This window comes from Centruroides vittatus, unplaced genomic scaffold (assembly GCF_030686945.1).
Source record: "Centruroides vittatus isolate TY-2023 unplaced genomic scaffold, ASM3068694v2 scaffold_435, whole genome shotgun sequence".
NCBI classification, from domain to species: domain Eukaryota; kingdom Metazoa; phylum Arthropoda; class Arachnida; order Scorpiones; family Buthidae; genus Centruroides; species Centruroides vittatus.
Genome location: NW_027122708.1, coordinates 4,031,317 through 4,056,901, shown reverse-complemented (window position 1 = coordinate 4,056,901; position 25,585 = coordinate 4,031,317). Strand labels below are relative to the sequence as shown.

At 29.0% G+C, this 25,585-nt stretch overlaps 2 protein-coding genes across 4 annotated transcripts in view; one reads left to right on the top strand and one right to left on the bottom strand.

The window, feature by feature from the left end:
• LOC136989057 (tyrosine-protein kinase RYK-like) overlaps positions 1 to 16,167 on the top strand; it is a 56,255-nt gene extending 40,088 nt beyond the window's left edge. For both annotated transcript variants that reach the window (XM_067287148.1, XM_067287147.1), the window contains exons 6-14: positions 5,192 to 5,324; positions 5,800 to 5,885; positions 5,978 to 6,124; positions 6,218 to 6,307; positions 10,160 to 10,362; positions 12,900 to 13,009; positions 15,007 to 15,166; positions 15,239 to 15,375; positions 15,480 to 16,167. In XM_067287148.1, the coding sequence (XP_067143249.1) occupies positions 5,192 to 5,324; positions 5,800 to 5,885; positions 5,978 to 6,124; positions 6,218 to 6,307; positions 10,160 to 10,362; positions 12,900 to 13,009; positions 15,007 to 15,166; positions 15,239 to 15,375; positions 15,480 to 15,591 (1,178 nt within the window). In that variant the 3' untranslated portion in view covers positions 15,592 to 16,167. The remainder of the gene's footprint in view (positions 1 to 5,191; positions 5,325 to 5,799; positions 5,886 to 5,977; positions 6,125 to 6,217; positions 6,308 to 10,159; positions 10,363 to 12,899; positions 13,010 to 15,006; positions 15,167 to 15,238; positions 15,376 to 15,479) is intronic.
• Positions 16,168 to 16,515: 348 nt separating this feature from the next.
• LOC136989044 (lysosomal alpha-glucosidase-like) overlaps positions 16,516 to 25,585 on the bottom strand; it is a 40,824-nt gene continuing 31,754 nt past the window's right edge. For both annotated transcript variants that reach the window (XM_067287112.1, XM_067287113.1), the window contains exons 14-21: positions 18,117 to 18,256; positions 17,584 to 17,668; positions 17,465 to 17,521; positions 17,263 to 17,399; positions 17,117 to 17,205; positions 17,012 to 17,061; positions 16,773 to 16,946; positions 16,516 to 16,708 (exon numbers count right to left, since the gene is read on the bottom strand). In XM_067287112.1, the coding sequence (XP_067143213.1) occupies positions 16,643 to 16,708; positions 16,773 to 16,946; positions 17,012 to 17,061; positions 17,117 to 17,205; positions 17,263 to 17,399; positions 17,465 to 17,521; positions 17,584 to 17,668; positions 18,117 to 18,256 (798 nt within the window). In that variant the 3' untranslated portion in view covers positions 16,516 to 16,642. The remainder of the gene's footprint in view (positions 16,709 to 16,772; positions 16,947 to 17,011; positions 17,062 to 17,116; positions 17,206 to 17,262; positions 17,400 to 17,464; positions 17,522 to 17,583; positions 17,669 to 18,116; positions 18,257 to 25,585) is intronic.

The following is a 25,585-nucleotide window of genomic DNA, read 5'->3' as shown; positions in this document are numbered from 1 at the left end:
ATTAAAATGAATAATTAACTATATTTTTAAACATTTTCTTTAGAAAAGTATTTAAAATATTGTGTGTACTCATTTTATTTTTGATGATGTATAAAGTTAAAACTTTCCTCAGTTTTGTTTTCATAAAATGGGCTTTCAACTTAATAATTTTATTAAATTTAAAAACAATGAGAATAAAGCAATTTATAAAATTACAATTTTCTTAAAATAAACAAATGTATAAACATCTTGTTATTTTCCCAAGGAATAATTATTTTTTTACATATCTAAAGGAGGCAAATGTTCTTGTTAATGTTTTAAGTTTTTATAAGAATTTAATCATTAGCTATATTAATTTAAATGAAGAATGGAAATGTAATTCAAAATTATTTTGAAAAGATAATGTTAAGTTAAAGGAATCTAAATTGATTATTTGTCTGTTTAGAATAAAATTACGTTTTGAAAACAAAAAAGAATTAATTATTGTATATAAAAGTTCAATATAAAAATAATTCTTTTAAAATATGAAACTTATCAACAACTTAAGTTAGCAGTATATTTTTTTTTTCAAATTTTCTGTAGAAAAAAATTGAATCAAGAGATTATAACTAAGATCAAAAGTAGAATAATAAAAATGTTTTAATTAAAATCACATATATAAAAGATCAATATATAACTTTTAAAATGCTATATTACATTGACTTCTGTATAAACTTGCATGGATGTATTGTATTAATTTGAATTTCTACAAAAAAATTATACTTCAATAATTAATATTGTATTATTAAAGGATAAATTTAAATTGAAACACAGTGGCAGGGCCCTCAAAGTAGTCTGTAAATCATTTTTGGGGATCAATTTGAAAACTGTTCATTAAAAATTACTAGTCCAATATGTTTACGATACTTTAGGATGTTGCAAATTTTTACACTAAGTAGGTCTTTTCTATGAAAATGGGATGTGGATTAATACTGGCTTACCAGATCAGTTGATACTATTAATAATAATAATAATAACAATAACTGTATTAGCAAAAAATGAAGCAGAGGGTGTCAAACAAAGGTCAACAAATCCTTGAAGGGGTTGACAGTCAAAAGTTTGGGAACCCCTGCACTATGGTATAAATTTGACACATATATATATATATTGTGTGTGTATTAAGTTACTATTGAAATAGACCAGTGAATTAATAAAAAAAAACTCTGTTGGTGGTTTATAGAATAAGAAATATTGAGAGGCCATCTAAACATTAAGTCTCAAGAAGTCCCAACATTTAAGAAAATTATAGTAAAATAATGAATGTATTTATTTGTATACTTAGATTTTTTTATAATATAACAACTTAGCTAACTTATTATAATATCAAACTTTTACAACTTGTTTAAATACAGTAGAATATTAATTGACTAATTAATTACACTAGTCCAGGGGCTGATGGGACCATTGGGAAATTTCCAGAGGTACCAATAGGACTGGTCTCTATATATTCATAGCACTGGCATAAGTGCCAGTCCATATTTCCCATGCTACTTGAACAAGTTCCATTTGCCCATGCACTATTCTGCAACATATTCTTTGTAACAAAAAAACAAGATGAACATTTTAAAGATAATTGTAGCATACTAAGTCCAAAGTCAATGTCAATGTCAGAATTTTGTATTATATACCATTTTTGTTCTCTAAATTTATATATATATTTACAATTTTTTTTTCTTTGTGTGTAATGCATCAGGAAAGTGCTGCATGTGAAAATTATATAATTCAGTCCTCAAAATCAAGACTGCCTTTTTTATTTCAAATACTTGATATATTTCTAGAATATATGGTGAATTCATATTAAAATAGGCAGAATTTTCCATACTGTATAGTAAAAGGAAGAAATATAGAATGGGCTTCATGACACATGCCATGACATCACTGGTCACATATTTCGTATTCATTGGATGCCACACTCAATGTTTTATCTGCTTTCCAGAAAATTCTAGAAACATGTAATTTACATATAAATAGGAGAGGATCATTCATGTATAGTGACAGCTCGAGATTAGCTGCTTTTGACTTAAAATCACTTATCGTATTGAGATTATAACAACAATCCAAACTGTTTTTGTGTCATCTATAGTAAATTTGTTCCAATGAAGCAAGAGTTGAATGTGATAGCAGTAATTAAGATTAAACCTGTGTTCCTCTCAAAGCATGCAGAATATGCATCAGAATTGAGAGAGAAAAATCAAGGAACATAATCACTGATTTATTCTTGATTACCTAAATGAGCAGTTCTACTTGCTTCCTTTCTTTACATAGAAGAAAGGGAGCAAGAATAAGTTTCACAAAGGAAAAAAAATAATTACCTTATTTGTAATAGTTTTGATCATCATTAAGAATAAATTAAAATATAGAATACATAATACTAATACAAAATATTACAGTTTTTATTGGGTGTGAAAACAACTTGTAATTAAATGGTTATTTTCACATTATATTTGTAAAACTAGGAATATCAGTATTTCTTGCCATTTCTTCTTAGAAAAAAACTGACTAACAATAGTTCTTTTTACATTCAGTGTGCACAAATTATATAAAATCACTTGATTTAGTTCATGCAATGACAAAATTTAAATTTGCAGGCTTATTAGAATAATTTGGCATCTCATACAGACATTTTTCACTTTCTGATAACTTTTAATAATAATATAATCCTATTAGTACCCAATTATATTTTGATGAATCATTAAATTTAATATTATTTATTTTTATCTAGAAAAAATTCTTTGAAGATTATTTAAAAATACATCTACATTTAAAGAAAAATAATTCAAATTATATTATAAATTATATATATGCATAAAATAACCAAAGAAGTTATTTGAGTGATATTGAGAAAAAAAGAATTGACAAATCTCAGAAAAATTAATATATGAAATATGTGTACTATTTTAATATAATACATCCAATTGAATTACAATTTTTTTTATTCGTAAAAGTTATAAATAAAAATTATAGATGTTGCATTATAAGTTGTACAGATTATAAGAATCTGTACTTTATTAAAGACTAAGCATTTCTATATGCAATGTTTGTTTATTTTGACCATAACTAATAAAATTTATATGCATTTCCATAAAAGTAACATTTTTAAGCAAGAAGATTAATACAGGTGTCCAAAAAGTTACTGTGCAGTGAGATATTTGTAATGACAATAAAGTTATACATACAGCATTGCATATGTGACCCAGAAGTCTTATATCCTACATTTCCACTTCGTGTTAGATGACATTACTGCTTGCTCACAGGTGTTCTGGTTTTTGGAAGACTTCTTTGATGATTGCTTAATCTCCTGTGGAATCTGGTGTTCTAGGTCTCCAGACCTCACCTCCTGAGATTTTGGGGCCTCTGGGGGATATTTCCAGCATTTGCTGTGGGAGAAACTGCAATAACATATGTAAAACTTTATTTAAAACCTTTTCCACTGCACTCCACTGTTTGGATGCCCTGTATAATTTTTATGGAATCTTATCTAAATAGTTCATGTTGACATTTGTTTGGAATTTAATATTTTATGCTAATTTAAACTTTTTGATAATTTTTACTATTTTTAAATCTTATGTACAATCTTATGGTTTATAATTATATTAAGAATTTTATTTCAATAGCACAGTTATTAACTTAGTAGTGCTAAAACAATGATTTGGCATTGACATTTGGAATGATTTAATATTTAAGAGAATACATGAGTAAATATTGCTATATTACATATGTTTTATGAATATTTCAACAGCAGTATTGATCTATAAATAGTAATATATTATCTTTTTCAATTCAGATGACTACTTTAAAGAAATAAATTTTTAAATGATTTTAAAATGTCCCTAGGAAAGTTATTAAATAAAACTGATGATTTTGAGATTTTCATAAATTTCTTCATTGTGATTATTTATTATAAAGCACTTTTTTATTATTAATTTTGGTGATTATTTGTTAATCATCAATGTAATTGGTGATTAGCAAATAATATATTTAAAAAATATTTTTTTGATTGATCTGAAATAAATTTCTGCATTTTTGAGAGGATTATTTTTTTATTGTATAATTAAATAAGTATTGATTCCTTTAATTCTCTTATTAGTATAAATTTCAAATATAAAGTTCTGTGTATTTTGAATGAAAAAGAATCCAGATCTGATAGTAATACTTGATATTAAATACAGGGTCTTCCAAAATAAATGCTACCATTTTAAATTATTTTAATTATGTTATTACTTATGATGTACACCAATTGATAGAGTAACTGTCTGAGCTTCATCTTCCATCTGCATTCAAAAGTTTTGTTGTCTACTATCTCTAGGAAGCACTGTAAATAAAAATGGTGACTCCACAACAGAGAAGGCATTTTGTTGATTTCGACTTTGCATACTGCAAAGTCAAAATCACTCATCATCATGCAACATGAGTAATCTGGAGATGTAGAATTGTGGCTGCTGTGGGAGAAGTGACATCAGATATGCTATAGCAAACATGGGAAGAATTTGAGTATCAGTTGGATTTACACTCAAACCTGTTTTTGTGCGGTCTATTTTTGTGTGATTTTTTTTATTTGTGCAATTTGTTTTGTGTGATTTTTTTTTTTGTGTGCGGTATATGAATTTCAATCAAATTGATATACTGCACAAAACACATTGCACATATAAAAAATCGCACAAAAACAGGTTTGAGTGTATCAGTTGAGAAATTGTTATTGGCAAATGTAAAACTTGGCTAGTTTTCCAATGTTTTAATGTACAGTACATAATCACATTCTCAGGTAATAATTAAAATAATTTAAAATTGTAGCATTCTTTTTGGAAGACCTTATATAGAAAAATTAATCAATTTTTAACTTTTTTTTTTTTTTTTTTTTGGTATTTTTATAATCTATGTTTAACTACTGTAAATTCTGGATTTAAAAAACTGCCTAATGTCTAAAAGTATAATTGCAATAATACATATTGCAAAGTATAATTTATATTTAATAAATATAATTTACTCACATAACTGAAAAGAAATTAATATTTTCATAAAATAATTTTGAATCATATACTGATAAATATTTGTAATTTATAAAATGCAAATTATTTTAAATTAAGTGATTAACTTAATTATAAAAAACTTTTACTGGTCATTTTCATAGATATTATTTAGAAATTATATTTATAATATACTTAATTTATTTTAGCTACAGATGCAATTGCTACCACCAGTCCATTTTTTATTGGTGTAGGATGCGCTAGTGCAGTGATGATAATAATCACAATTTTAGCTATTGCAAGTTGCCTCAGAGCTCATAAAACTAGAAGAGATGCTGTAAAGTAAGATATACTCGATATGTTTTTATTTTAAAACAACAATTATCATCATAATTTTTATAAAATAACAGTTAAATGTTTTTATGAATTTCTTAATTTGTTTAAACAAATTGTAGAAGTATATAACTTCTACATCTTAATTTAAATGTGAACATTTAGGTGGAAGTTGCATACTTCTACATCTTGTTGGTATAAAGTTGTAAAGATTATGTAGAAAATAAAATAAAATCTTTTAGTTTTAAAAAAAGTATCCAAAAAATATTTTCATTTTACAATAATGAAATTACTTTATTTATAAAATGTAGCCAAGAAAAATATATTGCATTAATTTCTGAGTACTCTTATATTTATTTCTAGATTCAGGTACTTTTCAAAATTATAACATAAACATGTTTTAAAAGATCACATTTATTAATTTTTTAAATTTGTTTTTTACAAAATCATATAAAAATTCATTTTTAAAATGTTCAAATTTTAGTTTTGGGAGAAGTTCTCCAGTTTTATCTACTCAATGTCAGACATTTTTAAGAGTTGACACTCCTAATAATATTAGTAATACAGGCAGTGAGTATTTCTGGATAAATTATATTTTCCAAATAAATGATTTGTATTCATTGTATTCAATTCACAAATGTGGAATTTTTTTAATTAACTAGGTTATACTAGTTTTCGACGTCTCTCACCCGTGTCTGTGGGAATACTTAGCCAGAGCAATGATTTGAAGACAACAGAGCTTTCAGAACAACTTACTGAATTATCTATAGAGAGAAAAAATATTATTTTACAAGATAAAATTACGGAAGGTTTGTTCCTATAAAAAAAATGCATTATTTAATCAAAAGAACCTGTATTATTTTTTCAAATTATATTTTAAGTTATATGACATTATGTAACAGGAACATTTGGCCAGATATATCATGGAACATTAATTGAAGATGAAGCTGAAACAAAAAATAAGAAGAATATATTTATAAAGACAGTTTCAGGTAATTTTATTGTTGTTTTAGAGATAAAACTCTTACAGAATTAAATCCAACAATTTCTTAGCTCTTATGGCATAACCACACAAAATTAGAAAATATATTTTTTTAGAATGTAGATTAAAATTTCTATTATTATAATATTCAAAAATAATATAGTTTTATATTAAAGAAAAACAACTTGACTGCTTTGTTTAGGGAAAAAAAGCCTTTTTTTGTTGAAGGAAAAGTTGACTTAATATGCAAATATAACAACAAAAATAGGAAAATAATAACAGTTAAAAATGATTCCATCAATTTCACTGATATACAGAAGTTGATTGGAAGAATCTCAAAAAAAGATATCAGTTTTAATGTGTAATTATGAGAAATTAATGTTATTACAGTTTAATATAAATGTGAGGAAAATAAATATAAAAACATAAGTAAATTACAAAGATGCAAACTAGTTATGGTATTTTGCTTTTCGTTACTGAAGGTTTTTGATGATAGTAAATTTTTTTCTAACTATTATTCATTAATTAAAAATACATATTATAGTCAATTTCGCTTAATTGGGACTAATCCATTTTGGCCTAATTAAGCGGCTGCCCCAATTAAACAAACTAATAATAAATTTTATAATAAAATATGTAATACATAGGTACCTAATTATTACTTTTTACCTACTTTAATGCTCTATTAAACCAAAATACAGAAAATATTTGTACTATAAATTTGTCAGACTCACAACAATAGATAACTGATTTGTATAATGCTAGTGTTGCCAAATATTAGTAGTGACATACACAAGGGTTGACCATTCAATCCATTCCTGATCGAACAATTTTTCTTTTCTTTCTTTTTAGTTAGAACATGTTCTAACTAAAAAGGGAGAAAGAAAAGGGTTTGTCCAAAAGTCATTTTATGATCTTCCTTTGAGCACAGTTCCCTTTACTTGGAGATGGGCCACTTTGGCAGGAGTGTCCATAGAATCTGCCAGCTCAATGCTGGTCTCAACAATTGGATGGCTGCTGTCTGAATCTAGATGTAATTATGCACACAATACCTTCCAAAGGAACTCTAGCTGTCTTCCAACTCAGTCGAGAGACCTCGAAAAATTGTCCACTGATCTTTGTCCCATCGCTTTTAAGGGGATCATCCGGTCCAATCCAGAGCAGGGTCAGTAACTCACATTCAGGTCCACTTCAGACAAAATTCCTGTGTGATACATCCTGCTATGCTGACCCCCTCCGGAAAAACCAAAGTGCCCAAGCCAAAGTCAAAATCACTTTGTCTTTGCCAATCGTTAAGCCTACATGGCATTAGTGTATGTAGTACCTACATATTTTTGGAAGATTACTAAAATATATAAAAAATTGCTAAATTCCTTTTCTGCTACTGTCCCAAATAAGCAATTAAATTATGTATTATTAATTTAGTAGTTTGGTTTCCTTTTTTGAGATTTGGCCCAATAAAATGGAATCGACTATATTGACATTACATTAACTATAATATATGAGAAAGGATATGAAAAGAGTTTTCAAAACAAGTAAAAAACTATTTCATTTACTATGAGAATTTATCTATAGTTGATTTTGTTAAGAATAAATAAACTGAACAACAAGCAGTAGTATTCATCTGCTAATATTGTGAATAATTGATGGAAAATATTGTATTTTAAAATTCCAGTTTTCTGAACACGTATTAAAGGTTTTGTTTTATAAATGCAATAGTTAAAATAAAAATATTCATATGATTAGGAATCCAGGGGAAGAGGGCTGAGCACCTCTTCCTGTCATTTTACTTTTCCGGCTCTGTTATATGAGCCATTCACAAGCCAAATCGATTAACTCCACATTTTGAATTTTTTTAAATTTTAGTGTCAAAGCACTTGATATTATGAATATAAAAAAGTTACAAGTATAAGTTTCCTAATAATAAGGATCAATACCACTTAATGGCAAAATTTTATTGGCTATCGAAAAAATTTATATTTATTTCAGAAGCCAATCTAATTAACTCCATACTGTAATGTAAATCCGCCAGCGCGCACTGCAGCATTGCAATCTGTGTATGCTGACCAATGCTTTGTAGATAATGGTAAATTAATGTTATTTCATCACAAAAAAGTTTAATATAAATTCAAATTTCTTTTACTTACATGTTAAAACCTGGAAAACTACACATGGCCGACTTTTTGGCATGAACCTGCAACCACCTACTTATAATCAGTGGTTTTATCCATTCAGCCAGCCGCTAGTGGAACTTAAACTAGAGGATAATATAAGTACAGTAATACCCCGAACTTACGCGATAGATGGGACCGAGCAATAACCGCGTAAGTCGGGGTATAATTTTACATATAAATACATACAAATTATTTTTAATTGGGGCTGGAGACTAAATAAAACAATAAGTTAGGAAAAAAATGTTTAATAAAATCTTAGATAATATAATTTGTTATACATATGTATTATTAAAATCGTAAACCGAAGTTATTTTGATGTAGAAGGCTTCATAAAATCTAATAAATTCATCTGACGGCTCAAAGATTTTTTTCTCCTGCAAAATTTTCTCGTAGCATGCTAATAATTTTTTTTTTCTCATTTTGTAGAAGAAATGAGCTCTTCGTTGGAGTCTATATTTTCTAAAATTTGTAACCCCTTTTCAATTGAACTGAGGCCTTCTGTCAAGTTTTCACAGCTTCAAGAATTTTATCTTTACCTTTTGTAATTGTTCTGACCATTGATTCCAGTAGATCAAACTTCTTTCCAATTCACAAATTTTCATTTTTGTGTCGAAGTCTTTAATAACGTTAACTTTACATTCCAAAGATAAAGTTTTTCTTTTCTTGTTTGATGCAGAAGAATCAGTTCTACTTCGTTTAGATGACATATATCTATGGAGACTTGAGAGACTGTACTAACAAACACAGAAATAAGTAACACAAAATAAATTGTAGCTATGTGTCGATTCCATGCGACATGTCCAAACATGTAAGCTAAACCGATAGTGTGGGGGGAGTGAGTAATCAAGAGTTGCGTGGCGCTCAAACAAAAGACGAATCGACGAGATTTGAAAATCGTGTAACTCCGGGTTCACGTAAGTTGAGGTATTACTGTATAAAGATTATTTAGTGTCACACTCAGTTGTATATTTGACTTACTATATTTATCATCCACTCTTTACTGCTATTTGGAACAAACAGCCATCATGTAAGTGTGGAAGATCATTGCTGAGTGCTTTAGTCCTATCTTTACTGTTGAGTGGCATGCTGGTCTGGAGTCATGTTATATTGGTCACCCCCTAGTAGTGGTGCAAGGGACATTGACAGTACAGCAGTATATTCAAGAAATCCTGCACCTTGATGTGTTACCTTTCATGGCAGGACTGCAAACAGCCATTTTCCAGCAAAATACTTGGCTATGCACATCTAGGATTTCCCAGGAATGTCTCATCATGCTGCCATACTTTCTTGGCCTAAGTCTCCAGGTTTGCTCCATGTCAATCATTTGTTAGACCAGATAGGTGGTCAGTTTTAGTCATCTGTGTGAAGGATCTGGAGTGATTCTTGTAACATAAAGTGCCCAGCCATATTGCCATCTGTATTCAGGCAAGAAGCAGTCTTACAAAGTATTAAAGATTCCTTTAAATTGTACTATTGTTCCACAAGAAATTGTTCCTTCAGTATGATATTGAAAATCACTTACTACCATCATCATTGTTTGTACTAATAAAATTTCATTTGATCCAACTCATTGTGTTTACCTTTCTATTTTTAATAAGAATTTAAATATACTACTACATTTTCAAAATTGAATTTAAGAAGTTAGAATTAATAACCTTTAAAAAATAATTATATTTTTAAAATTTTAGATCAAGCATCACCAGTACAAATTTCTCTCTTACTGAAAGAAGGAACTATGTTCTATGGAATGAATCATATTAATATATTGTCAGTTGTAGCTGTTTGTTTGGATGATGTGCAACATCCTTTAATAGTTTATCCATTTGTAGATCAAGGTAATTTAAAAAAATTTCTACAGAAATGTAAATCTTCATCTGAAGGGCATTGTCATGTAAGTATTATTTTTAATGAATATAAAGGGCACTTTCACTAATCTTAATCAATTTTGTTTGCTTTTCTGTTACAAATATTTTACCCAAAAATGAAAAGTCGTGGATTAATTCTTTAAAATATGCCAAATTTATTTGTAGTCCTTTTTTGATTTGGCGTTTCTTTATATATAATCCCACTAATCTGAATGATACAAAAATTACTTTGGATTAATGAGAGTGCACTCTATTTAAAATTGAATTTTTTTGGTGACCGAGTTTATTTTTTGGACATTAAAAACACAAATAAAATTTTTTAATACACAGTTTGTGTTTTTTAATTCTGCTTTAAATGAGGTATTAAATTTTCATTGATTGAGTTTATGAGAAAATGCTAAAAAATAAATTAATGAAGCATGGAAAGCAATTAAAAAGAAACTTCTAATTTTTAAATAAATCATAATGAAATATTTTTACTTTTATTAACTTTTGTTTATTTTGTAAATAATAATGATAATTTAGTACAGGATGTAAGTTTAGAGATGTCACTAAAGTTATTAGATATTGGAGAAAAATTTGACAATTATTTCAAATAATCAGTGTGATTTATATAGATGCTGCTTTTGTTTTAATTGATATTTTCATGCCATAAGAACATTCAAACAAAATGAAACTATGGTAAGATAAAAATCTGATTCTGGATTTACTAGTATACCACAAAGAAGAATGAATATATGTAAAAATATTTACTTTTAACTAATATTCAAGCTATTGCATTTGAAATAATGCACTATTTATAAAATGTTAACTTTAAGCATCTGAACAATCCCAATGATAAACAAAAAATGTTTGTGCCTCTCACACTTTGCTATATTCCTTTAAAAATATTAAAAATTAAAATGTGTTACTTTAAAAAATTTTATAATTATTTAATATATTAGTTCATATAAGTCTGTAGTTGTATTTGATGACTTTTTCTTTACATGTAATTCTGCTAATCCAAATAACCCAAGCAATACAATAATTAGTTCAGGTTACTGAGGATGTAATATATTATACACAGATAGTAATCTATATTTCTTTATTTCATAATTCATTCATTCAGTATTGAATGATTGAATATATGTATGCACTGTATATATTCAACAGATTTCTTTCAACAGATTTTTTTTCTTTTCTTTAATTATTATATATTTTATATTTTTCTGTAACTATATAATTACTGAAATTCTCTTTTATTCTTTATAAATTTAAACTGCTTCTTCTGAATAAATTCACTTCTTAATTTAAGTAATTATTGATGGTTACAGTTGCTAACCTGTCTCTGCATTAATTTTATATTTACAGCTCTCAAATCACAAATGTCATTAAAAAAGTTTTAATCCTAAAATAATTGAAATCACTTTCCTATTATTAACTAGATGATGATAAATTAAAAAACTGTCATAATCCTATTCTAATGTACAATGTAATTACTTGACAACTTCAATTTAAATAATCTTGTTTGATCAAGAATATTGTTATATTTAAATACATTGTCTCAGATAAATGATAGGATCAAATAACAAATGCTATCTATGGCTCATTATTTGTTATAAATATCTAAATAACCATTGTTTCATATGTATATATTATTTAATAGAGAGAAATTTTTGTGAAATGTAATTGAAGATAACAAGATCATTTCACTCATTTTATAGCTAATGTTATATATTATAAGTATCACAGGGTGTCACAAACCACCAGACAATTCTTTTAAAATAAAGGGAAATGAATTTCATCCAAAAATCTCGAAATGGATACACTCTACCAAATGATGGCCCATTTCCAGCAAGGTGAAAAGATCAAGACCTGAAGTTGAATTTTTTGAATGGAACATAAGTAGTGGTTTGACACATACTAATCACAAAAGTTATTTTGTAAAAATTAATTTTGTGATTAGTATGTGTCAAACCACTGCTACTAATGTAGTATTTTTTTTATTTGGGTTTGAATTAAATGTAAAAAATAAGACAATTTTGTCTTAAACAATTCTTCTGAAAATGCTTCCAGAGACAGAATTGGATTAAATGCAAAAAATAAACAAATCTAAATTAAAAAATACCATCTTCCATTTAGAAAATTCAACTGTGGGTCTTTGTTAGATCATACCCCATTTGCTTATTACAATTTTTGCAATTTTTAACAAAATTCATTTTCCTTCATTTTAAAAGAGGCATTCAGATGGTCTGTGACACCTTATATTATTTGCTTTAATTTCAAAATTTTTTGAAAAACCACACATTGTTTTGTTATTAAAAATTGTTATATAAAAAATAGTTAAATAAGTTGCTGTTAACTTGAAGAAATTTTGCTAAAACTTAACTTGTAAATTAATTTGTAATATTTTTTAAGAAATTAGTTTTTGAAACATTACAAATATTAAATGAAAAGATTTTACAATTAAATAACTAAATTATATTGCTTAAAATTATGATTAGTTTTATGACTTTTGATATGTTTATAATTTAGTTTTATGAATTATTTATTTATTACTGATTTGAAAACTTTATTATTATAGACCTTACTAACTCAAGATTTAGTTGATATTGCAATTCAAATAGTGCAAGGTATGATTTACCTTCACAAAAGGAAGTTAATACATACAGATTTGGCAACTAGAAATTGTGTGTAAGTAACTTTTTCTATGTTAAAATTAAATAAAATTTTCTTGTCTTGAGAATCAGATAAGGTTCCTTAATTATAATTTTATACTCTAAATAATTCATTAATGCTGTTTAATGCAGATTAATTGAATATCATCATCCAAATATTTAAATCTGAATATAACTACTGTGACTTGAAATTGTAAGATTCACAGAAGTAAAATTTACATTTACTTAAAACAATGTTTAAAATTCTTTTACATAAATTATTACAGTAGAGCATCGATTATCCAATCCCCGATTAACCGACCGCGTTCTAGTCGGCAAATTCAAATGTCCGCTAATGATGTGGCGCTACAAGATTTGGTTGCGTCTTGGCTACTTTAATATTATTTTTGTTAAATTTTTGCATGTTTTAGCTGGCAGCACTGGCTCGACCATGAAAGGGAGGCTAGTATTTAAACCAGGCCTAATACACTATACTAATAATGTATTTTTTCATACTTTTCGGTTATCCGACCAACCCCAGTCCCCAATTAAGTCGGATAATCAATGCTCTACTGTAATTTTATTTGTGTAAATAACATGAAGAAATTTTGAATACAAAATACATATCATTTCGCAATAAACTTAATTTATTTATGAAATGTAAAGATGAATTCAAACCAGTGTTATCTATCTAGATTGATTATTTAAAGAATTCTGAGACTAGTGATTCTCACTAGTCAATTAGATCATATTTAACTTTTCAAATATGCTGATTTGTCTGCCAACTAATTGATTCCATATTATATTTTCATAGCAGGTTTGTTAGTTGCAGTGTGAATTTACTCTAAAAATGATGTAAAATAATGCTAAGATCTTACTAATATATTTACACAATTTTAGTCTCCTTAAAGTTTTCTTTAAAAACTATTTGACATCAATATTCTAGTTTACAAAAATATAAAATTACAGAATTTGTCAATACCATAAAAGCTAAAAATAATCATCTCAGTTGCCAGACTCCATTAAGGCATCAGCTTACCACTCTTGGGCACCTGGGTTAAAAAAACCACCTAGCAATAACATCAAATAAAAAAAGCAGTATACTTTAATAAAGGATTAGAAATAGATAAGTCTTTTAGATCTTATGTAATGTAAGGAGAATGCTGTGAGAAGAAGTGGGCATAACCACCAAGGAAAGAAAGTGGCGTATGATATGGGGAAGAGAAACTGGAATAAAGGCTCCAAAACAAGGTTATAATATTTTTATAGGTGTATAAATTGAAATTACTTCTGGAAAATCCACTAAATGATAGTCTTACTATTGAACATTAATTAGTACACTAGAAAATTTTTTAATCACTCATGTCTTGATTATTATTTTATTAAAATTTAGTGGAGAGCCTGTTTATATTATAGAATTTATTGAAAATGATATTTTGCTTTGTGTGTTGTATAAATGGATTTAAAAAAAAATTTTAATATATATAATAAAAATAAAACAGCAAAACATTATTCAACTATTAATAATTAAGTGTATATTCAATCATCTGAGATATTTGGGGTATAACACATTTATGCAGAATTTCTTTTTACACTATGATCTTTAACACAAACACTATTGTCTCTCATAAAAGGGATGATGCCCAACAGCAAGCCATTTTGGCTTGCTGTTGGGCATCATCCCTTTTATGAGATAACATAACTTTTTTAATGTATATACAAAGTACTTAAAAGACCACCTAGCAACATCATCAAATAAAGCAATATACTTTAACAAAAGCCTTTTATATATTTCTAATCCTATCTAAGTACAACCATAAGGTTAGTAGTATATATCAGACCATATATTATGTTTCACCTTAGTTTATAAAATTATAATTAAGTGTCTATACCTTATATTATTAAAAAAAAAGTGAACTATGATTATTTTTTGTTAGTAAATTGTATTTGAAAATTCACACACAACTAAAATATTTATTTTTTTTATTGTATCAATGTTAAGAATAATACTGATTAATTTGTTTTTGATTGCAGCATTGACACTTGGTTGAAAGTCAAGATTACAGATAATGCTTTATCTAGGGATCTTTTCCCCAATGATTATCATTGTTTAGGAGATAATGAGAATCGCCCAGTTAAATGGCTCGCTCCCGAAAGTTTATTGCATAAAGAATTTTCACCAAGTAGTGATGTTGTATGTATAACAATTCATCAATTATTAGAACTTTATTTAATTTTTTTTTAATTAAATATTTTTTAATTTTAGTGGGCATTTGGAGTGACACTCTGGGAATTAATGACTTTGGGTCAACAACCATATATCGAAGTGGATCCTTTTGAAATGGGAGTTTATCTTAGAGACAACTACAGATTGTCACAGCCAATTAATTGTCCTGATGAACTGTAAGTTTAGTTTTATGATTATTGAAATGGTTTTGTGTAAAAAAAATTAATTGTTGTATATTTAATAAAATTGAAATATTTCAAAAAACATTTCAATTTCATAGATTCACAGTTATGGCTTGCTGTTGGGCATCATCTCCAGATGAAAGACCAACTTTCAGTCAGTTATTGAGGTGTTTGAAAGAATTTCATGCTACATTAGTACAGTATATCTAAGAGACAGTGGATCCAATGTTTGGCTATCATAGGAAAGTTGTCCATAACTTTATTTATCATCAGTTCCTATGACTTCAAAAAGTAATAGTGTACAGAAGTTTAGGAAGGATGGATGTATTTGTGCCAATTTGTAAAAAAATTATTAACAACGGAAAAATGCTCAAATTTTAAAGACAAAGTTGATTTAACACTGCCAATAAATTTAAATTTTAAATGTAAATCAAATGTTGGCAAAATTGTCAATGTGGAAGTCTTTTAGCACCTGCTTATTGCTCAACATGTACACTAGTTGTCGTGGTTTCCTGTTTGCATTATACATTGTATATTTTCAAAACACAATTTTAACAGTATAAATTAATTATAAGGTAAATAATTAATGCTTTGGAGAATTAAACATGTACATATTTTTAAAATTATTAAGCAATAAAATGTAATAATGCAGCTAACAATTTTGTCATGCAACACGCAGCAGGCATTTTTAGAAAATATTCTGCTTTAAGTCATGTTTTACATTGTAAAAAATAAAATGCTTTTTGTAATATTTTTTTGATTAAATTTTAATACTTTCAAATGTAATTTTGATTCTGAAATCTTTAAATGAAATTATTATTAAAGAGGAAAAAAATTGTTCTGGTTTATTCTTTAATTCCATTCAATTCTGTCCTATTAACATTATTAAATTTTAAGAATTTTATTTTAAGTTTTAGTGATTTAAAAGATAAAGCAAATAGTCCCAGATTAAACAGGTTTTTTACTTCATAATAATAAATGTTTGTTAATAAAATCAAGTCTGTACATAAAAATTCTCAATTATAACTATTGATGATGATAAGGAAAAGAAATTTATTACTTTATTATGAATTGATAGTTATTCTTGAGTGTCAATTCATAATAATTGAAATATTTAAATATCAGATATTCTTTAGTCTATGAAAATATTTTATTTTATTTCTTAATAGCTTTAAAAGTAAATAAAAATCTGTTAATCACAATTTGGAAATTTACATTCAATTGTGAAGAAACGAGAATTTGCATATTTTTGGCATAGTTACTAGAGGAACCATTCAATTACAGTTTTGCCAGTCAGAGGGATTAGAATCTGCTGCAGTTGTAAAAACTACAAAACAAACATTGTCGTCATTCAATAATAATAAATTTCAAATAAAATAACCTTAGTTTACCTGATACTCTTCATCCCATTTATACTGTTCTTTTGCCAAAATATAATTATCATCAATGGTGATTTTCAAAGGTTTAGTTTTTAAACCCATCAAACGAACATACTGTATATGCAATTCTCTAAAACTAGAACGGAAAGCATTTTTCCCTAATTCTTCTTTAACTGTTAAAGTATTCTGCAAACACACAATAATAATTACTTATTATGATGATTATTAAACAAAATAATTAATATACTAACCTGTGATACACTAAATTTGACTTTGATATACTCGCCAGCAGATATAGAATCTGAAACCACAAAATTTTATTACAGAAACTTTTAACTTGAAATAAAAAAAAGTACCTTTCAATTCTCCGTCATCCCAGAAGAGTTCCCCCACAGCTTGATTTGAAGCATTCAGAGCAATAACTAGACCCATAGGATTCTTGCGACTGTAAAAATTAAATTAATGATACTTGTTAAGGTTATATTTTATTAAAATGAACTACCTAATGGAAGTTGTATTAGCTGCCTGTTGAGTAGGAATAATTTGACCACCCAAAACATGCAAGTTGACGGGGCGGCTAATTCTGTCCAAAGGGGCCTGTAGGATAATCCATTCTCCAACTGATTCAAAACCCTTGCCCTATAAATAGGTATACTTTGATATATTTGCATAAAGCTACAACTATTTATATTAGTTGTACTCACATTATAATAGTCGTACCATAAACTTTTTGGAAAATAAGCTTTAACAGCAATAGAACCCTGTAAAAATAAATGTCTGATAAACTCAATCTTATATCTCCTTTATTGAAAAACAATTTTACCTTTTCAACAACTGGAGAAATCATGAGAGAATCTCCCCACAAAAATTGTTGATCAATGTCATAGGTAACCGGATCTTGAGGAAATCTTTGTTGAATAAAAAAACTTTTTAAATAAATAAATGAGACATTCACATATATAATAATATGTGAATGTCTCATTTACATATAATTCAAACCCTGTCTTCCTTACTTTCCCAACTTAGAACTTTGTGACCTTTTTTCCCCTTCTTCAGAGGAAGATTTAACTACTTTTATTGATAGAAATCAGACTGTACCTTATTAATAATAGAGTTTGTGCTTCCAGAAATGGGTTTGAGTGTATAAAAATACGTGGAAACTCGCAGAGAATATTTTGAAATGTTAAGATAAAAATTAAATATCATTTGTTTAGAAAAGCATTATTTGGCATGGTGTCTGATTCTATTGAATTTTTAACAGGAAGTTTATTATTAATATACAATATGTGAAATAAATTAAGAAATCGGTTATAAAGAGGAAAGTTTAAAATGTAACATAAAATATTAGAAACTCACTGATGAAAAAGAGGTCTAGCAACGGTGGAACCATGGACATTAGCTAAATGGAATAACGTATAAAGATAGGGTAAAAGTTCATATCTTCTTCGAAGGGACTGTCTGGTGACGTACTCCATGTCCACTCTTGAACTGCATAACTACATTAAGAAAAAAACAATAGTTTGAAGTTATAAATGCGATTTGATATTGCATTGCATGTAAAATAGTTTTCAATTTGAATTAGATAAAAATTTCGTAAAATATCTGATTTAATCCAATAATTATTTCTTTTTGAGAACAATAAAAAGGAAAGTTATAGCAACTTTTTAAATGCCCAATTAAAATTCACTTTCCACTTGAACTATTACACGAGTTGGATTTTTTCGTGGGAGATCAGTCCCGGAGATGTTGGGCCCCGTCCCTCACCATCCGGTCGCTCTCGTTGTGGGTCTAGTCAAATCTACGATGACCTTGGAGAAAAGGCCCTTTTACGACGCACAGGGCGGAAAGAGTTAAAGAAATAAAGGCCAGGCCCACAATATGATAGCTGATTGTTGGAGAATGGACTAGATATATCCGAGATTTGCCGTCCATGAAATATTTTGGGTTGCCCGTCGGATTCGATCCCCGATCCCCCAGAGCGGTGGGCGTCTAGGGCTATTAAGGTGTCACTCTATCCCTCTGGGAGATCCAGAATGGAATCCCGGCGAATAACCCCTGAAATTTTTTTGTGGGCGATAAATCCCGACTTTGTCGTGGCCAACGTTAATGCCCATTATCCAGCCGTTATTGTGTCACAATAACGGCTGGACAAGGGCGTCGCCAGAGGGGGGCAGAGGGGCAGTTGCCCCTCCCTAGACATGCGAAAAAAATTATTTAAATGTTAAGTCATTTATTGCCCGATTTATAATTCCCGCGCGATGCAACCTGAAACGCACACCTATGCGTGTTTATGTTCAATGTAAAAACGATGCCATGCATTTGTAATAAATATAATTTTTTTAAATCATAAAGTGACATATCTTTTCTATAATAAAGTTATCTATTGGACTGCGTTATTTTCATGAAAAAAACAACAAAGTCCAAGAAGTGTTTGTTGGATTTGTTGAGCTAAAAGGTCTGGATGCGAAATCTATCGCACAAACCATTGATGAATTTTTGACAAAAGAACTTATTCCAGTAAAATGCGTTGGATTAGGATTTGATGGTTGTTCGACAATGTCCGGAAAAGAAAGTGGTGTACAAACAATCTTACGCAAAAAATACAATAAAGCTTTGTTCTTTCATTGTTCTTCGCACAAACTAAATCTAGTAATCAATGATCTCAATGCTCTGCCTGAAATTCGAAACACCATAGGAACCACGAAAGACATTATTTCATTTTTTCGGGAATCAATTTTGGAGGAGGAAGTTAATACCTAATATTTCCACGCTCTGCGAAACAAGGTGGAGCGAGAAACATAAAACCATCAGAGTTTTTAAGGATAATTTTCATGTTATAATGGAGGCCTTTTTTTTAACTCTTTCCGCCCTGTGGGCACTAAGAGGGCCTCTTTTAGTAGGCCCATTATGGGTTCGGCCAGGCCCACAATGGGGCGACCGGGTGGTGAGGGACGGGGCCCGACATATCCGAACGGACCACCCCCTGAAAAATTCCTGGGGATTATTCGACCCGTTCGGATTCGATCCCGGGTCCCCCAGAGCGGTAGGCTGCCACCTTTACCGCTCGGCCATCCGGCCGTCATAATGGAGGCCTTAGAAACTTTATTGCGTGATGGAAACAGTGCGACTCGAAATCATGCATTCCAGCTCCGTGCCGCCGCTTCAAGAGTTTCGTTTATTCTGTGCCTTTTGTTGATAGCCAAATACTCGGTTTTGATGGAACCCGTGGTAAACGTACTCCAGTCTGTAACTTTGGACGCGATCAAGGCCTCGCAGCACATTAAGAACATTATGCAATTGCTTAAAAGACACCGCGATGATGCCGATAAAGTCACAGATGAAATTTTAAGGGATGCTTTTGTCATTGCAAAAACACTCGGACTGGAGGACGACATGACATCAGTGCCGCGCATTTTTGGAAGACAAAGTTATCGAAGCAACCATCCAGCAAGAAGTCCTTCAGAATACTGGAAAAGGTCTTTAATAATACCATACCTGGACTCCATTATTAATTCTCTTAAAGGACGATTTGTAAAAGAAAATACTCCATCATTCGCATTATCTAAATTACACCCGGCGCAAATGCAAACCATGTCCATGGAAAGTCTCACGAAAGCTTGCCAAACTTTCTCTCAATTTTACGATTTACCAAACATAAAATACGAAATTGAACTGTGGCAACAATTGTGGCAGAATAAACCCAATGTAACTGAGCTGGCCGTTGTGGATATTCTAAAAGAAACGAAAACTTTCTTTCCCGAAACGAGTAAAGCGCTAAAAATTTTGATTACCGTGCACAACGTGTACTGAAGTTTGCCCCGTCCCTCACCACCCGGTCGCCCCATTATGGGCCTGGCCGAACCCATAATGGGCCTACTAAAAGAGGCCCTCTTAATACCCACAGGGCGAAAAGAGTTAAAAAAAAAAAAAACGTGTACTGTAGAGCGATCCTTCAGCAGCCTGAGACAGATGAAAATCTGGCTAAGAAGTATTATGGTGGAAAGTCGCCTCAATGGTCTTGCAATGATGAGTGTCCATAGAAAGATCATCAATGAGAACATAAAGGATTTTAATAATATAGTAGTAGAAAAATTCACCAAAAACCCAAGATGATTATATTTTAATTAAAATAATCTTCTTAAGCTTCTTAAAATTTATGAATCGTTTTTATTTTACCTACATAAAATTCATATCCTCTATCAATTTATATCAACTTGCCCCCCTGGCCCATTGGCTGGCGACGCCCTTGCGGCTGGATAATGGGCATTAATATTGGTTTGACTAGGCCCCCAATTTGTGGGTCTAGTCAAACCCACAACGGGTACGAGAAAAAGTAATAATAAAATTAGGGGCATAAAGGCATAAAACAATAAAAATCCCAAATATCTAGCAATAATCTTGTGATATAGCGCAACGCTTGCTTGGGCCCTCGAGTGGTCCCAACAGAAATGATTACATATTAAGTTCTCGTACAAGGAGATTGAAATTAGCATTCAGGAACTTCAAATGTGCAATTCGCCTCTGGTTACATAATTATGTAGTTAACAAAATGAATTATTGATATACCAATAAATATTTTAATAGAATTAAATGATTTTCTTGTTGACTAACAATTAAAAGCAAGTGTATATATAGGCTATATATTATATAATTGTATTAATTAGTACATTAATTTGCATTTGGCCTTCGTCATATTTTGCCTAAGGGACTAAAATTTTTAATTACGCCATTGAATATATAAATTTCTATTATAGATAAAAGATCCGAATTAAATAAACTTTATAAATATATTATTTTACAGGTCAACAAGAACATTGACAATTTCGTATGGTCATAAATTCAACCGAAGTTGATCATTAGAAAATAATCATTTATTAATGATACGTTCGTCAATTTATCTGTGAAATGACGAAAAGAATTTTGGCTTACAATCCACTATTAAAACGTCTTTAAAAATTATAAAATCGTACTAAATATTTGCAACGGAGAACGTGAACACGAATTTGTTATTTAACTCTCCATTTGAAAGAATTAAAAAATAAAATAAAAACAACGAGCAATTATTTATTGTGACATCGTCACAATGCCGGGCTGCAATTTTTAATTTATTCAATTTAAAATATGTGCTATTCATCTCAAATTTGTAATATATTTTGCCTCTGTACATCATACATTTCCTGATAACAAAAGAATCGTGCTGTCATTATGTAACTTCATTCAGGGGAAAATGTTTTAATTAAATTCACGCGACTTTCGGTCGAAATTGGAAGTTTATATATAGTTAATCTGGGTCCCCAGCCCCTAAGCTTTCCGTATCCGGTCTTGATTTTCATCTATCTAATACCATTCTTGAGATTACGGAAGGACAGACAGAAAGACAGAAGACAGTGAGCATTTATAAGTTTACAATGTTTTCAAATTGCAGCTCAATAATACAGAAAGCCTATAGAACATGTTTAAAAATCAATAAATTATGTTATAAAAAGTAATGTGTTTTTTTTAACTCCAACCTTTTAAAACTCCTGCCCACTGCCTACTTTATTTGCAACTATATAAAAATAAATAATTAATTGCAATTTAATTTTCTATTTATCATCACTGTATAATCAGTCTGTAGATGTAATCATATATAAAAGTACAACGCTTCCGTGATGCAATTTATTTACTTACTACAATTTTGTTACTTTAATTTATGAACACCCTCAAGGGCAATCCTAACATCAACAAAACGCAGTGAAATAGAAGATAAAGAATATGAAATCGATTACCTGCTCCATTAGAATAAGAACCATCAAGTAATTAATCTAATGGTCTAATTAATCTTAATCTAACTATTAAAGAAACCCGATCAATAACACTGAATGGCTATTGGTTCTGACTCCAATAATGCCCAGTATTAATTTCGGATGCCATTAATTTTAATTTAAATTAAGCTCTAGTTGCTTGTTCTGGTTAAGTCTCGTGAAGAAACCATTTTGATTATTTCATCAATTCTTCATTACAGCAATATAATATTTGCTTTAATAAAAATAGTTTTAGTAATTAGGCATATATTGGTGCTATAATTTGTTCATAGGTACGATTAAGCCTATGGTTCAACATTCTTTATCGTATGTAGCTTGGTTATTTCTTATACAGAGGAATAAATATAATTAATTAATAGAATAAATCATTTTGATCTTGTAAATCGCAGTTAAATTTGCCTATTAGTTTACAGTATATAACAGGGTGGCCAAACTTTGTAACGATAGGAGACTGCTATCAGAAATGCGCGAGAGTCGCATCTTCTATTAGAACTTTCTATACTTATAATCAGTGGTGATATTCGAAATATTTAACAAGGGGTTCGCTAGCAGAAAATTTTTCCCTGACAATCACCGACAAATGAAATGGAAGTTTTGAATAGAAATAAATACAACACCTTTTCTTGCAACCGTATATCTAACAATCAGTGGCGTACTTGGAACGTAACGAGCCATGGGTGAAGGGCAGGTAACGATAATATTTTAGGGCTGTCGACGTTTTTTTTAGGCAGGGGTAATCTTTACCGCGAAATCGCGCTTCTCGAAATACACACGTGTCATCATCTCTCGAGATACATTACACTTTTTCTTTCGCTATCCATAGCCCGACACGTGTTCGACAGCCATCTTGTATTATCTCGCGCGCGTGGCATTCTGGGATCTCTCTTATCACTGGATCTACTTTCAAGAACTCTCTTGAATCGATCGCGATTAAACTCTCGATTGAAACGGTCGAGAGAGATCGCACCAAGACATACTCCCTGACCTTGCTCACAATCTAGATTGAAATGCTCGGTACGAACGGGGTATAAGGCTCTAGTTTAGTAGTATTACAGAGTATAATACGCATATTTTAATATATTTAAAAAAAAAAAACAAACCCACTGAGAAATGTTCCGTGTGTTTAACAAGGTTCGGGAAACTGAAAATTTTAACAACGGGTTCGGCCGAACCTGTGCGAACCCGCCGAATATCACCACTGCTTATAATGAACTGATGTCGGCAACAACTTTAATTACTTAAAATCGAATAACAATTTCTAATCTTACTTTTTAAAACCATTCTTTATCAGTTATATATAATTACACCTGCTGTAAATGCTACTTTTTATGTATTGTTCTATTCTTAAAACAGCTATTTGGTTTTTTTCTAATACTTATAGTTCAATTGATTAAATATTTTGAATCTGGTAAGGGGTTTGTTAATGTATAATTTCATTTTCCGTATTATAATAACGCCAGTAGAGAAGATTCTAAAATATTGACTTAGCAGAGTCCATCTTTTAGAATCTTCTCTACTAATATTTAGTTTGTGTTCCTATGGTAATGTTATATATATATATATATATATATATATATTTAACATTTAAGTTTATTGTTTTTTTAATAATAATATTTTTAAAGCTGTTCTATATTTACCAGACATTTCATTTATATAACAAACATCTGTTACACTATTCAATTTTCTCTTAAAATAAAAAAAATAAATACAAGTTTGCTTTATAATTTACTACAGTATATAGTAAGTAACTCATACAGTGTGTGTATATATATATACATATATACTGTATGAGGTATTCTTGGCATATATATACATCCATACATACATGCCAAGAATAATTTCTGGAAAAACAAAATATAACTCTTTATAAATCCAAAATTAGTAGCATTATAAATCAACAAATTCTATTGTAAGTAACCTACATGTCTACTGTATAATTTAAAATAATATTATAAATGAAATGCATACAAAATAATAAAATAATTATACAAAACTATTCAGGGAGTGGGTTTATATCATGTTAACACCTGAGAAATTTATCATTACTCTAATATTTTACAAACTCTTTAATCTGAGTTTATTATATGTCAGATTGGAGAATTATTATTACAATAATCTGGAGTTTAATTATATTATTATTATATATTATATTTATAATATATTATAAATAACTACCACCGTTAACATTAATATTCAAGTGATCAATTGAATAACTGATGAAGTCCTAACCAAAACTAATAGAAAGACCAGTTTATAAACCAAAAAATTGTTTAAACTGAATATTGTATACAATTAAAATTATGTTTTTATTTAGACATATCTAAAATTAAATAAGAAAAATGAATCAAAAATTGAACTGGTTAAACACTGTATTTTATGCATATTTCTTAACCAAAACTTCTATTTATACAAATTCCTCCTTGGTATTTGTATAATAGTAATGATATATTATTTGATAAACTTGGCTTCTCTGCAAGATTTGAAATGATTAATAAATTTGATTTTTCGGGACCTTCGCCACTATTTTTCTACTTCTAAAGTTCTAAATTTAGTATATTTATTAAAATTTTAGAAGTCGTAATACTATTTTAAGACATTCAACTTTTGATTTGCTGTTCCCCACAGTATACCAGACAATTTGCATGTTTAATTTCATAACATTAAGCTTTTTCATCACTGAAATAGATTCTCTGCCGACATCAGATATAGATTTTTAGATAATTCAATAAAAAAAATATTCATTCATTCACGAATAATGAAATCTATAATTCTCTTCTAACGCTCGCCTTTTATATACAATGGTTTATTTCAAAAATCAAACACTAAATATTTTAACAAAATCCTATATCCAACGTTTTAGAATAAACTACGAATTTAGAATTTTACGATAAAAACGTGGAAAATCGCAAGCAAATAAGGATATAATAAATCCGAATTCGTAAATTACGTACTAACGATCTAAATTAATCAAACTTAAAAAAATTTTTGGTAAACTTCAGTTAATTTTTAGAATGATCGACA